The sequence below is a fragment of the Diorhabda carinulata genome, chromosome X (genome assembly GCF_026250575.1).
Source record: "Diorhabda carinulata isolate Delta chromosome X, icDioCari1.1, whole genome shotgun sequence".
Lineage (NCBI taxonomy): Eukaryota > Metazoa > Arthropoda > Insecta > Coleoptera > Chrysomelidae > Diorhabda > Diorhabda carinulata.
This window is the reverse complement of record NC_079472.1, coordinates 66,815,767-66,831,024: the sequence shown is the minus strand read 5'-3', so window position 1 is coordinate 66,831,024 and position 15,258 is coordinate 66,815,767. Positions and strand designations below refer to the sequence as shown.

The following is a 15,258-nucleotide window of genomic DNA, read 5'->3' as shown; positions in this document are numbered from 1 at the left end:
AAAATATAAATTTCGAAATTCTTAAGCCGTTGCAAGATTAATATAAAAATAAATAAAAAGAATAACACGTGCTAACAACCTGAAGATTTATTTTTGAGGTTACACATTTTTTGTTATCGTGATATTTAATAGAAAATCTACAAATAGCACATGTTGAACTTCTACTCGAATAGGCCAAGTTGAAGAAGTACAATAGGACTTTTCGGAAACTATAACCCGAGTTCAGGTAGAGCACCTATAAGCAGATTGAGGACCCTAACCCAGAATAAGATTTAGAACACTGTTTTCGAACGTGACGTTCCATTTTCGTTGCAAATTTTCAATTTCAACTTTTCATTCTTATTACTTTTTTATGCGTTAATTCTTCCATAATATCTATTAATTCGTAGTCAAAACCTTGTTAAAACTAAATAACAAACATAAAAATAACTAAATAAAGATAAAACAAAGAATAACAGAATTATAGGTAATAGTAATAGATAATAATTAGTATATAAGGCCATAGCAAAAATTAAACCAGTTTACAGCATGCCCGGAATTAAATATTATCATTAGAATAGAAGTATTTTACAGAGTAGAAGTAACTTTCCAATAAATATGCCCTCAAATTATTGCAGAATGCGGAAAAGGATGATAACGATTTGATTTTAATTGGCAAGTGATTGTGCATTTTTTGCATTGTAAAATATTGAGCCCTTAACTAATTCTGAACGTGGAGTAGGTAGGTAGAGGTCGTGCTCCGCGTTCCTAAGTAGATAATCGTGCAACGATCTTTCTGAAATTGAAGAAGCGTGCTTACGAATTGGGCAAACGGATTCAAAGATGAATAAGGAAGCTGTAGTTTGATAATCCGCTTGAATTGAGTCCTACCACACGTATCCCAAAAGGGAAGGGCATATCAGAGATGCGACTTAATAAGGGCATAATAAACAGCTAACGAGAGTGAACGAAGTTCAGTTCATTGGAAACTGATCGAAGCTATTTTGATGCTTAAATGCCGAAAGTATAAATCTCAGAAGCCTATCAATCACATTGCTTATGGGGATTAATAGTAGACATTTTATGAATGTTTAGCAGCGTTATACGGCAATTTCACATAACAAATATTTAATCAGTTTTCAAATTTATCGTTTTTGTTGAATCATGTCTCAAAGTTACATATTTTTAAGGTATAAGATCCAAAAAATAGAATTTTGGGAACCAAATGCAAAAAATTGATATTGGAACAGTTTTAACTCTTATCATACATATAAATTGGCGAATAATAACTTTGAAAAAAGTCAGTAACATCTTGTATTTTATTGCCTATGTATTAACCATGATTGAATGAAAACGATAATTGATTATTTGTATTTGTATGATATTAGTTCACTTTAAATTAAAAAACTGCTTTTGGCAAGTATCTGCAATAATCCTTCATAGCAATTAGGTCAAGCTAAACCTTCCTGCTTGCCCGGCCACAAGGTAATCAGAGCAGGTATCAATTATATTGAATATTTTTTGGTGAAGCAGCATCGAAACAATCCGCTGATATTTCTGAGGTGAAAACGTATGTACAAACGATATATAATGTAAAGAAAAAAAGGAAACAAATTGTTGGATTTGAATAATGATAAATATTCTAAAGCAATCTACGGAGCTCTACACAAGCTGGCAACGTAGGTCGACAAAGGAGGCCAGACTAGAATAACGCATCCTTAACGGGGGACGATTCTAGAAAAGAGAAAACGCGTGCAGATGATCCCCAAATTTTAGAACTCCACAGTAGAATTTTTACGATTTTGAAACGTCCGGTAAGAAGAATGAATTAGTTAAAATACTCATATTGCCACCAGAAACTGACAGCTTTGATCTAGAAACATTTCTCTTCAAAGATGAGGCTTCCACCTTAATTTCGTCGATTTCTGCCATGAATGAAGATCTTTCGATTACGAATAACGATATTTCTGCTACTATGGATAAGAATATTTCGACCATGGGGGAAGTAAATTTACTATGAACAACGATATTTCCACTATGAAGAACAATATTCCCAGTATGAAAAACGATATCTCTAAAATCGGATATCAAGAATTAGATGTCAGCGATGAACGACAAAATAGAATAGGATATTGAAAATAGGATGACAACAATGGGAAATCAGATCGTTAAGAAAATCGGGGAGTTAGAGAAAAATATGAAGAATTTAAAAACAAAAGACACTCCATCAAAAGAAGAGAAGATCGAATTTATTATGTAAAACAGTATCCGATAAGGAGGAAGCAATTAACTTAATTATCGTACTCGTTAGATTTACTACCGACCTTACCTCTTGAAGAAACTGACGACAGCTTTTGAAGAAATTGGACATTCAATACGGCCAGGAACATCTAGAATACAAGTACTAATCTCAGCTGAAGAACCAATGTCAGAAACGAGACGAAACCCTTTAAGAGTATGAAGTAGTCATTATCAAATTAGTTCGATTTGCTCATCGATTAGCACCAGAAAACATGATGCAATGCACGACCACGATACGTAAGAACGCTACGTTTGGCCCATCCGAAAACCTTGATAGATACTTGATAACCATACAAGAAGAATGTGACGATAACAAATTTGGTTGAGAAGAAGCCGAAGAAGATTAGTTACTGGCATTGTAGCGATCATGTATGCATTTGATGGAAGACTCCCTAAAACTAAGAACCCCAGACATAGGGAAACTAAAACGGGTCGGTTACGAGAGGACAGGATCGTTCTAAAGACTATTATGAATTTTTAGGCTCAAATATGTAATGAAATAAATTATGCGAGCGGTTCCAATCAATTTAAAGGATACTACACTACACAAAAAGTAATTTTATTCAAACAAGAGTTCCACATTATATTATATCGCTTGTCCAGTTCAAGACTGGTCTAACTCAAAATAAAGCGATTTTCAGTTTTTGGCATGAATTATCTTCAAATTGCCTCTACTAACTCTGTGCAAGACCGTTTCTTAAAAAACTTAGTGGATCACCCCTAGATGGAGTGCATGTAAGTGGGCCATCTTTGATTTGTGGAGGGGGGGGGCTGTGCAAGAGTGAATCATTTCAGTTTTGATCCTTGCCACACATAGAGAGAGTGGAGTTCTATTGTGCAATAGTGGGTTATTATGTGATAAACCGACAGTACGTAACTTTTTCATATCAATCTTTAGTACAAAACTGAACTATTATGATAATTATGATAATGGTAAATTAACTTATTTCCCTCTAGATTATTCTCTTCAAGAAAGAGCCAACTTGAGATAGCCGTGATTATCTCGAGGTCCAGAAAGAGGCAAGCCAGCCATTCGTTAAGTATTCAATGTACGCCTTCATATTCAACACCGAGTTCAACATTGCTTTCCACCGCCCTAAAAAAGATCAGTGTAATTTTTGTTTGGGCTACCTGAACGCCTCTGAATCTGAGAAAGCACAGCTCGAAGATAATTACCAAGAGCATTTAAGAGAAAAGGAGATGGCTCGATTAGAAAAAGATACAGATAAAGGATTAGATAAAATTGTGACCGTTTTTGATCTACAAGCTTCGCTGCCTTGCCCTCAAGGAGAATCATCAGCCTTTTATTACGTGTCCAAATTAAACGTGTATAACTTCACTATGTATGAGCTAAAGTCCAAGAAAGGTGACAGCTGACTTGACAATAAAGGACGCTTTGTTCAATGAAGACGGTGTTAAGGTACCAATCGCTGATATCTGTGTGATTGAGACCCACAAAGATGAGCCTGGATTTTTTCGATATAAAACATCATTCTCCCAGCAAGATTTCAAATCTATCAACATAGCAAACCAGAACAAGAAACGTCGAAGCAGTTCATCTGCTTCTTGCAGTTTCAGTTTCACTCCAACTGTAACACTCTCCAAGGCCTATACAAGAAAGTCGAGCATCACTAATAAAAAAAAAGAAGCATTACTTTCTCTTTTCCAGAAAAAAAAACCAATGGTGTAGCTGTCATGCCTCTGTGTTACAAAGAGTTTTACAAAAATTTATAAAAGGTGCAAACTAATCGCTTCCTTGGTTTTCCTACAATTTTTGTTATTTTATACTATTATTATTATTTTCATTTTTTTCCAAAGCAATTGTATTGTTGATTTCCTACAATAGGAAACGAATTAGCCCAGTATTTTTTTCTCTCTTTTTTTAAGTATCTAGTTGTAAAAGTATTTACATGCATTTTTTTCCAAGTAATTGTTGAGTTCCTTCAGTAGGAAACGAATTGGCACAGTATTTTTTTTTTCTCTTTTTGTAGTATCTAGATATAAAGTTTTATATGCATTTATTGTACAAAGTCATATTTTGTAATAAGCTGTGATTATCTTAAAATAATGAAAATGTTTTTTTTTGTCTACAATTTGTGATAAGAGTGCCTACCTAGTCTGAAGAAAGACGTAGTTACCACTGAGAATAAAGACTCAAAAAATGTCTCACTAGTCTCAAGGATTTTTGAATTCATGAAGATATTAATCATGTTTTACACTTTTGTTCTGGAGTTATCTATAAAAACCTGAAATATTTCGGTGCAAGATAGGATCATCTTGGAGTTTTGCTCATAATTACTCATAAAAAAAATAGTATAGAGAGAGGGGAAAACCTCTGTAAATCTATAGAGGAGTACTTTTATTGTGATGATTCGTGCAAAATTTAACAAATTCGGATAATGCAACAATCATCGGATATCAATTGAAGAGAAAAGCATAAACTTTAATCAGCTCTCCTGAGAAATCGCTTTTTTTGAAATAAACCAGTCTTGAACTGGACAAGCGATATATATTATATTTTGCAATTATTTACCGAAATTATGGTCCTGATCCTATCATTGATCTATTGTGGTCTAACTTATCACCTCTGCAAACAATAATAAAATAAGTTAAAAACCTGCAATGTTGGTATTTCTTGCTTTGTTATTTACAAATTTCGAATTATATATAAATAAAATAGATATTGGTGATTCTGCATTAAAATTTTTTGACCTCATTAATTTCACACCACTTTTTTAATGCGATAAATGTAGCTATATTATACACAAACCAGCCGATTTAGTCGGTTTATTTAAAATTTTTAATCATTATCTGATCATCATATTCAAAAAATCAACAACTATTTGATTTTGAAAACGTATAGATTCGTCTGAAAAGTTTTGCTACGAATCCCAATAAAACAATATACCTACTATAAATTATTGAAACTAATCTACAGAGTACTATAGTAAAGAATTAATCAATTACATTTGAAGTAAACACAATTTAAAATAAAATGATATATATATATTTACATATGCAGATAAACGTATTTACATTGTCGTGATTTACATCCAAATACTTTATTTATGTATGTACTTTATTTAAATTATAAGAGAAATTACACGTGGTAGGCCAACCTTTATAATACAATACACAGGTTATGAAAAGTATATCATCGATAAAGAAAATCTTCTTCTTTTTTAACATAATCATAGAATAAAAGGAACATAAACAAAAATATATGTATATAGCTTACCGTTTCAACATAGATGAAAAGAGGTTTTTAAATATTTTACTATACTTATTTCCTAAATAACTATTTTATGCAATGATATTTCACGGTTCATAGAATAAATACAATAAATTGTTATTGGATAAAAGTAAACTTACCTTTAGGTCATCATCAGTCGTATCAAAACTTAAAAATCGTTCACTTTTAGTTTTAAACGAGTCCTTTTTCAGACTAATAAAATCATACGTGGTATTCCAACAAGCCGTGTTAGTAAAAAGAATAATAATCACATACAAAATCGATAGATGAATTTTCATAAAATTTGACATACCGCCTTTAAATGTAACTAATACGAAATTTGAAAATTTTATTAGAAAATGCGTAGGTACGTGAGAAAGTGAATTATATGAATAAAAAATATTTTAAAGTAATTTCAAAGTAAACTTAGTATTACATTCGTTTAGGTCTAAATGCGCTCTGACAATAGTGTGTTTTATATAGTGGACGATTTTTTATAATTGAATTATTTATTATTTAACCATAAGTGCAAAGTACGTGAAATTCTTTACACAGAACATTTAACAATTATCTAACAATAAAAAGTATATTCACGGATTAAGTGTTAAACCTTTAAAACACTCCATATTCAAAAATGATTATATTCGTTTCTATTTCTCGAACCCGTCATACAAATTTAAGTGTAAAATATACATTGAATGTTTCGCCTAATTGCAAAACCGGCCAACTCCTCAATTTTTGTGAAAACGAGTGTTATTTGAGTGGTTTATAGATACTTGAAACATTCTTCTTGGTTAAAGAATGGAATTAAATCGCGAACATTGGTGATGAAACACCATCTGGAGCCACAGTGTTCCAGTGGTTTTCCGAATTCAGTCGTGTTAGTTTCGCTATAGATTGAATATCTTGAAGGTCGCCCCGAATCGGCTGTTGTGCCAGAAAACATCGATGCTATGCCTAAACTCAAGATCGTTAAGTGAGGCATATTCAATATTCCATGAACATTACCCCGCAAAATTTGACAATGGCGCAAAAAAACTCGTATCGAGTGGTACAAAGAAATACTGGATAAGTTCAAAAGACGTCTATAAGATTGTGATATGTGACGAATCATGGATCTATGGATATAACCCGAAACTAAACAACAATCACAACTTAAGTTGTTCGCGCACGAAGCTCTTCAAAGCAAATGGTTGCCTGTTTATTCGGAATAACTGGATATATCGCCACCGGTCCATTAGAGCTACGGACAATTCTGAATGTTAGGTACACCTGCATGTTTGCCACAAGTGTTCGAAAAAATCGGGAAAACCAATCGCAAAAGATGAATCATTCTCCACCAAGACAATGCGAGCTCTCACACATCAGTTCAAACAAAAACGTTTTTGCGCAGTCAAAACATCGAATTGTTGGGTGATTCCACGTACAGTCCTTATTTTGCACCCAATGTTTTGAAGGTACCGGAATGGAAAAAATGCTTCGAGAATTGGTTCAACCTCTTGCAAAAGTGTTTTGATCTTCATTGAGAAACTAAATTCGTATTTAGAAATTTGTTTTTTAAAAACGAAAGCATTATTGGCACCGTCAGTAGAAACCTAAGAGCATTTGAATTTTATAATCCAGATTCTTCTATGCTTCTGTTCCTCATACTAAAATTTCAAATTCAAATATTCCAGAAAATAGTTTTAATAATTTTAGTACAAATAGAGCTGCTCCTCTATAATATAATGTGGAAAACTGTATTTTCTCAAATTTTGATGAAAATCCTAGTGAATCGTATATTATAGATAGTTGATAATTTTGGTTAGAGTTAGGCCCGAAATTTAGTTGAATTAAAACAAAATTCCAATAGAATAATCTTATCACAGATATCTCGACATTTTAAATATAATTTGTAATAACAATTTTTCCAACAACATTTTCAATAACCTAATCAAAATAAATTCCATTTTATTCAGTTAATCATTCAATTAACCCCATTCTCGTTGTAGAAAATAAAGAAACAATATTTTCAACTCCTACTTACTGCATCGAAGTATTGATGCATTTTCAAAAATGAAATGGCAAAGGCCTAATTAATTATTGACAGCGAGGAAACAATTTCAATGACATGACGCACCTCCTCCAACAGAATTTCAAAACTACAACGAAAAAATGGATATCAAAATTTATGGACTCAGAAGAATATAACTGAAATATGCCGAAACTTCTCCGAAATATTTTATTGGTCCGACGAACTCTTCACCTCTATACAAATCAAAGAAGGCAGAATCAAAACAACAGATGAGTACCAGTGTATACCAAGTCTCACAGATATTCTCGTATACGTAAAGAAGAATAAGAATTATTCAATCAACCTGGTCACATCACAAATTTGGGTAGTACCGTAAAAACAGATACTTCAGCTTACATTGAATGAAGAATTGTAGTAGATTATCGAAATTTGAACGAAAAAACTATGGACAATAAATATTTCATACCGAATATATATTATATTTCTCAAATAAATTAGGTAGATGTCAGTATTTTACAACACTCGATTTAGCAAGTGGCTTTCATCAAGCAAAAGAGCATCTATAGTAGAACATGGCAAATGAGAATATGTTTAAATGTTATTTGGAGTAAAAAATAGTCCTTATTCTGGAGAGTGATGAATATTATTCCACAAGGTCTTCAAGGCAACGTGTATAAAATCATAATCTTTCGAACTTCGTGAAATTATCACTTTAATAGCCATAAATTTGATCCAGCCTAACTGAAAAATTGATTTAGAACTTTTCCAGTATCCAAATACAGCATGCAAAGAATTAGATGTCGTTTATCTGTGTCAAAAACCAATCTCAAGATCCACAGTAAGTCCTCAGACTGTATAGGCCAAATTCCTCGAATTTCCAAACAAGAAGCCCCCTGTATATACATACCAGTATCAATCTAACGCACATTAATGAAGCGACGTCTTCTTCGCACTACATTGGCATCATTTCATTGCTAAATATCAACTTGATGTCCGATAAACAATCAAAGGTGTTGAGCTAACTTAGGGAACGAACTCCCCACACCTGAAGAAAGTTACTGGTACAAACGAAATTACATAAAATCATATAAAATCAAAGAGAAGATTCATCTAAATGAACTTCAACGATCACGTCAAAATCAACAAGTAAAAAGAAAATTCTCCTGATACAACAGTTTTTAAGTATTAGGCACCGAATATGAAAATTATCTGATATACGTTAGTTACCAATTGTTGTTTCATTGTGAGTATTTCAGAATGAATTTACTAAAGATATACTTTGGATATTATCTAAAAAAAAATAAATTTTTGGTACTTGTTGAGGACAAGAAGGCTCCTAAATGCTTCACTGCAAGTCATTGTAATCGACGGTATTGAATGTTAAGAGAAACTTTCAAAAACAATTTATGTAAGATATTCAGCAATTTTTATTTTGGTAATCTCCGCTTACTGTTATCATATAATCAAACTCTGATTTTTGACAGATTAAGATCATTTAGAACGTTATGAAAATACTGTTCATACATAGAGTGCCAGAACCTATTGATTGAGGTTAATTTCTATCAAAACAAAAAAATCGAGCGCAAACTGCATTTTACTCAAAATGTTATTTCTTCAAATAACAGTTTCACCGAAAAGCTACAAATAACGTTGTTCCCCTAAGATTACCTAATAGTTTATGACACTATTATGAAATTATTACATTAATGATAATACAAACGAAAGTGAAAATTTTCTTTGTATGAAACAACGAACAACGATACCTATTGTCGATTGTTTTTGTTCACCGAGTGTTTCAAATATGTGTATATAACATTAAACTGTCATAGTTTGTCGCACTTAACAATATAAAGTGTATCGAAAATACTGTGTGATTTATAAAATAATAATGAATTATTCACTAATATTTATTTCTAGTTTTTTATTGGGCGGAGTGTTTTGTGGTCCCAAAGTTTATCAAGCACAAGATGGGTAAGAAAATGTTATAATAGAAATCTTTAGGAGTTATTTTAAGTTAATGCTTTCTTATAGAGATGGCGCTTGATTTGTAGAAATAGTAGTTTAATGTTCTATGTATATAGTTTTGTTTTTGTAGTTGATTATTATTGAGAAAAGTAAGGTTAAGTGAATATATGGTTTTACCGGGTTTTTAGCACATGGTTGGTTTTATAAGATATAAGTGATAGATGATGTATATATATGAAGATGTAAATAAAATGTATGTAAAGACCTAGATTGATTTTAATCAACACTGCTGTGTAACAAATAACAACAGAAAATGTCTATTAAAATAATATGTATGTATAGTAATATCAGAAATCTTAGGATGAATATACATAAATATGCCAACGATTTAAGTTACAGTTTCCAAAACAGACGCAATTCCTGATCCTCTAAATATAAATATTATTATATTAAATCCTATGCTTTGACTCGAGTATATTAATTCATTTTCATTCATCCAATACAAGATCTTTTCTGTATGTTCCTCCAAAGATGTTGTTATGTCGTTTCTATGAAGTATATATATATATATATATATATATATATATATATATATATATATATATATATATATATATATATATATATATATATATATATATATATATATATATATATATATCTGTGTGTGTATGTATCTATTGGGGTGTTATATATACTGCAACCCAAAGGATCTATTGTCCTCTTTTCTTGCAGGGATATTGGGGAACCCAGTGTTTACAGCCAATCTGTTAATCCCATCCCTTTAAAAAATCCAGAATGTGGGATGGCTGTTGTAGCTGCCAAAAATCTTCCATTCCATACGCTCCCAGGTGTAGTGCTCTGGAGCTACGTAGTGTTTCACCCTTCGGGATAGATAGAGGTTTTGTCCTCTGTGCGAGTCTAGCCCCTTTAGGTGTCTACTGAGGCGTCAGTGCCCCGATAGGACTCCTGTTAGTATTCTACCTTCTCTGGTTATAGTTTCCCAGGAGATTGTTTGCCTCTCACAGCTCACGTAGGTTGTCCCAGTAATTGGTTTTGCTCTATCTACCTTATTTTCCAATGCTTTCTATATTTTTCAGTAGTTAATACCACAGAAGGATTTAGGTCCCACGAAGGGCTTAACTGCCCTTGCTCTAGCGAGTTTATCAGCTATTTCATTTCCCTTCATTCCGGTGTGTCCCGGAATCAATTGTAGGGTAATTTTCTAGATTGAACTGGATACATTTTTCAATTGCATAAATTTCTGCTTGAAAATGCTTGGTGTGTTGCCCAAAACTTTCTGAGTGTTTGGTACACTGTAGGGGTACACTTTAATTGATTAAGACAAACTTATATACTTCAGTGGACTGTAAAATTTTATTTTGAAGATAAAATATAATTCTTCGGCACAAAACCCTACTTCGCTGATCATTTGTGATAAACTGAACTTTTATTTCTAAGCGCTGTTGCCTCTTCTACCAAAAATGTTTTATATACATCAACATACCGCTGGCCTTGAAAGAATGCAGTCCTTCATCATATAAAATATAATGATATACATCAAATAATAAATATATTAAAAACAAATTGAAAATGAGTTAGTTCTTAATTGAATATCACCAATGATACAGGGCCGGATTAAGCTGGGGGCTTGGGGGGGCTATAGCCCCGGGCCCCAGGTCCAAGAGGGCCTCATCATTTGAAAATCATACCACAAATCTAACGTATTGATATTATTTTGTGAATTTTTCCGGGTTTTCGAATTCCTTAAGTGGGCCCCGTCATTATTTTAGCCCCGGGCCTTATAAATCTTAATCCGGCCCTGCCAATGAAAGTTTTTATTTTAGTAATTTTTCACTGTAACTTTCTACCGGTGGCACGCAAATCTTGGTAACGAGACGTCGAATTTCACCATTTTGGGTCTTCAAATCCACGACTCGGAAAATACCGAGAAAAATACACAACAAATACTATTAAATTAAATTAAAAAACAAAACGGATTCTGAAGAACAAAATGGAGAACAACTTTCCTTACCGTGTGTACAAGGATTTTCCCAACAACACTAAAATTATTTTAATAAATGAATAAATTAGAATAAATCATAATGGACATGATGCATTATTAAGATATATAATTTACGTAATATTTATAATTCTATTTTGTTATTAAAATTACAAATAATTTAATTGATTTCTGCTATACATTTGAGATGTAGGGACCAAGGAAAAATTAATTTTTCTTATTAGAACAAAGTTCTAAGTTGATTTCATCCTTATTTTGATATTCATGATGAAGGTGATCTATAGATCAATACAAATCAACAAATTGTCAGTGTCAATATCATATTTTGATAAAGACTTAAAGAAAAGTCAAAATTTGTGTTTCTTTTAAAAACTATCAAAAAAAAAAAATAAGTTTGAAACAGAAAAGACCTAAAATCAAGAACATTTAGATGCATTAAATACTTATGTATTCATCGTTTGGGAAATAATTGATTAAGATTTCCGGTGATTTTGATATTATTAAAACTTGTAAAAATTTTTAAACTCATGGCATTCAAAATTCTAATTGTAATGTCTTGATTAGGGTTGAGAAAAAGTACCACGAGTGAAAACTCACTAACTTTATTAATTAAAAAAAGAAACAATTCGAAATTAATATTACAATGTGTTCAATCTGACAACCGTGTATTCGATGTTAACAGTTCAACGATTCGAATAGAAGAGAGAGGCGAACTCCTACTACAATAAAGAAACCGTACATGCATACAATAAAAAATAACTCTTAAACGCCTGCGTTAAATATTCGAAATATCGTATCAAGAAGAAGTAATAAGGGTTGCCTATGCTTATTGGAACAAATTTAATATTTAATGTGGGATACATTACACTAATTGACGTTGATAGAAATATTGCTAGGGAACTAGGAATATGCTTTTACCAAAGGTTATATAATAGTATTTGAATATAATTGTTACTTGTCGTTTATTACTTAGGGGGTTTGAACCTACAAATAGATATTATGAGTCCAGTATACCCGACTATCGGTCCAAGATACATAATGTTACAAAACCAGAAAGGAAAGAACACAAGGAATCACGATTTGGTATAATTCCCATTTCAACAAGTTCATATGGATCAAGTGGTAATGGTGGGATTCAATATTCAGGAAGTAATATTGGTTATGCCATAAGTCCAATGAAAATTGACATTGGAGGAGTTGCTTTAGGAGCTATTCTTGGTCTTGGTTTAGTTTTGATTATTCCGAAACTTGCTAACATTGTGGGAGGAGGATACGGTGGATATAGGAGTAAGTATAAAGATAATATTAGGAATAATATATTATTTCTACTTCTCACCTCCAATATTGTTTCGAATTTCAATAATTCAATAACATAATCATTAAAAGTCATTTTGTATTGAGTTTTATTTATTTCGCGCAATAAATAAATATTACGATTAGTAGGAGTGCTTTTCATGAATCAGTGAGGAAGTGTAATGCCGTATTACAATTTTATGGATTGGTAGACAACCCAACAAACCACTTCTATTTCTGAAAATATGTTACGGGAATGTGCATAAACCACATAATACGGCCAAGAGACGGGAGATAAGTTCAAATATTACACTGACCCACGACAGGTTTTGCTATTCAACGCAATCTAGGATGCCCTAAACGTGTAGTATGTGACAGTGAATGTCAGAGTGAGTTATTGTTTATAACATTAAAATAAAAATGGCAAATTTACTAAATAGTGAAGAAAGAAAAAACTTGTATTAATTGTTGGAAACAATTACAAAACACATAGAGAGGCCGCAAATATTTTTAATAATAGACATCCGCATAGGAACATTAGTAATTCAACAGTTACAAAAATTTTGAATAAATTTAAGACTTGTGGAAGTATAGAAAATAAATTTAAGAATAAACGTCGAAAACGGTTTGCGAATGAAGCCGCTGAATTTAAAGTGATGCTTTCTGTCGTGGAAGATCCAAAAATGTCATTAAGAAAAAGGGCCTCTGCAATCCAAACTACTTTGGTAAGTAAAGATACAGTGGCAAACATTTTGAAAGATAATGCATAGAAACCGCAATTTGTACACACGTTACTACCAAGGGATTACGATATTCGTTTTGAATTCTGCGCTCTGATCCAACGAAAATTGGGTGAAGACCCATTTTTTAGAAGAATTATAATATTTTCCCATGAGGTAACATTCTTTCCAAACGGACGCGTCTCATCACAAAATTATCGCTGGTGATCTAACAATATTCTTTTAAAACGAACGTATGGTGTGCTGTGTACAAAAATAAATTAGTTGGACCTTTTTTTTCGACATTCCTTAAATGACGCACTTACAATTATTAGAAAATCGAGTAAGTGATTTTTGCACGACCTTCAGTTATAAGATTGTATGAAAACTTGGTTCCTACAAGACGGTGCTTCCATCCCCATAGAACATTAAACGTTAGAGTACTCCTTGAAGATATGTTTAATGGGAAGGTGATTTACAGGTATTCAGATATTTTGTGGCCTCCTAGGTCTGCTGATTTGACTCCCCTTGACTTTTTTAATGGGTTTGTTTCTAAAGAATGCCAAAAAATTGCTCCAAATATGATACGGAAAGTAATACAAGAGTTTGACAAAAGAACAATTGAATATTTACAAAGATAAGGTGGATATGTTGAAGCATTACAATATGAGGACAACGCCGCTCAGTAGAAATTGGTTTCGGTATATGTTAAACCGTGGGTCATCATAAATCGATTTGTTCGATTGTCAGCCTGTGATCTACACTATTCATCTTCATTTCTGATATATTTCATTTTTTTGTTTATAGATTTAGAAAATGAAATGTCTTCATTCACAGATGTTTTGGCAAGAATAGATAATTCTTTGGAATCACACAATATAGATAGTACTTCATGCATACAGAGAGTTGTTTGCTCCTACATAAATAGTGCACAGAAAAATATCAATTCCGGAAATGCTTCCGGCTTGGAAGAATTTATAACATCAATTGTAAAGTGAGTATTTTTCATAAGCCTAGGATTACATTTTTTAGCAAAAAAATTATATTCTCCAATATAAAGCAATATATACTTCAAAAAATAATCATTTGAAGTTTGGTTGAAGGTTGAAAAATTTAAATTCAAAATGCCTAATAATACCTTACCTACTGGGTCACGACTTAAGATCATAAATAACAAAACCGGCAATTGTTAAAAATTCAAAAATTGGGAATTACCAATAATAATGGGGAAGAAAGTGTTGTTAAGAGAGATAAATATTTAGGAAGTACTACCTTTTGTTTCTATTTTTAGTATACACATGTTATAGATGTAATGATGATATAATTCATTTATATTTTTGAACTATATGCCACCTTTATTTTCAGTAATACCTTATTTTCTTACATGCTTGATGGGACGGCAATAAAAGGAGCTGTAGAACTTGGAAGAAGGGCAGATGAGGAGAAATGTTCCAACAGTTTTCCAAAATGTCCATTAACAAAAGATAACGTCCTCAAAGTATTAGGAAGCTTGCTCCCAGCCTAATTTTTTGATCAAGTTAAACTAGAGGTTTACAATATATCTTCGCTAGAAATAATTCTTGTGTATATAGGATCAAACGTGTGAATTGATGAATAAAAAATGTTTAATCATCTATCATCTTTCATTGATATGTAACTATTTGATAAGAATTTCTATATTTTAAGAGAAAGGTAGGCAGCAAATAAAAAAAAATACATGTTAGGAAGGTTC

General features: G+C 32.0%; 1 protein-coding gene across 1 annotated transcript; it reads left to right on the top strand.

The window, feature by feature from the left end:
* Positions 1-9,437: 9,437 nt before the first annotated feature.
* LOC130902244 (uncharacterized) lies at positions 9,438-15,134 on the top strand. Its single transcript, XM_057814213.1, has 4 exons — positions 9,438-9,497; positions 12,488-12,801; positions 14,334-14,520; positions 14,892-15,134. Exons 2-4 carry the CDS (start codon positions 12,690-12,692, stop codon positions 15,049-15,051), a joined length of 459 nt encoding a protein of 152 aa, XP_057670196.1. The 5' UTR covers positions 9,438-9,497; positions 12,488-12,689; the 3' UTR covers positions 15,052-15,134.
* The last annotated feature ends 124 nt before the right edge of the window (positions 15,135-15,258 follow it).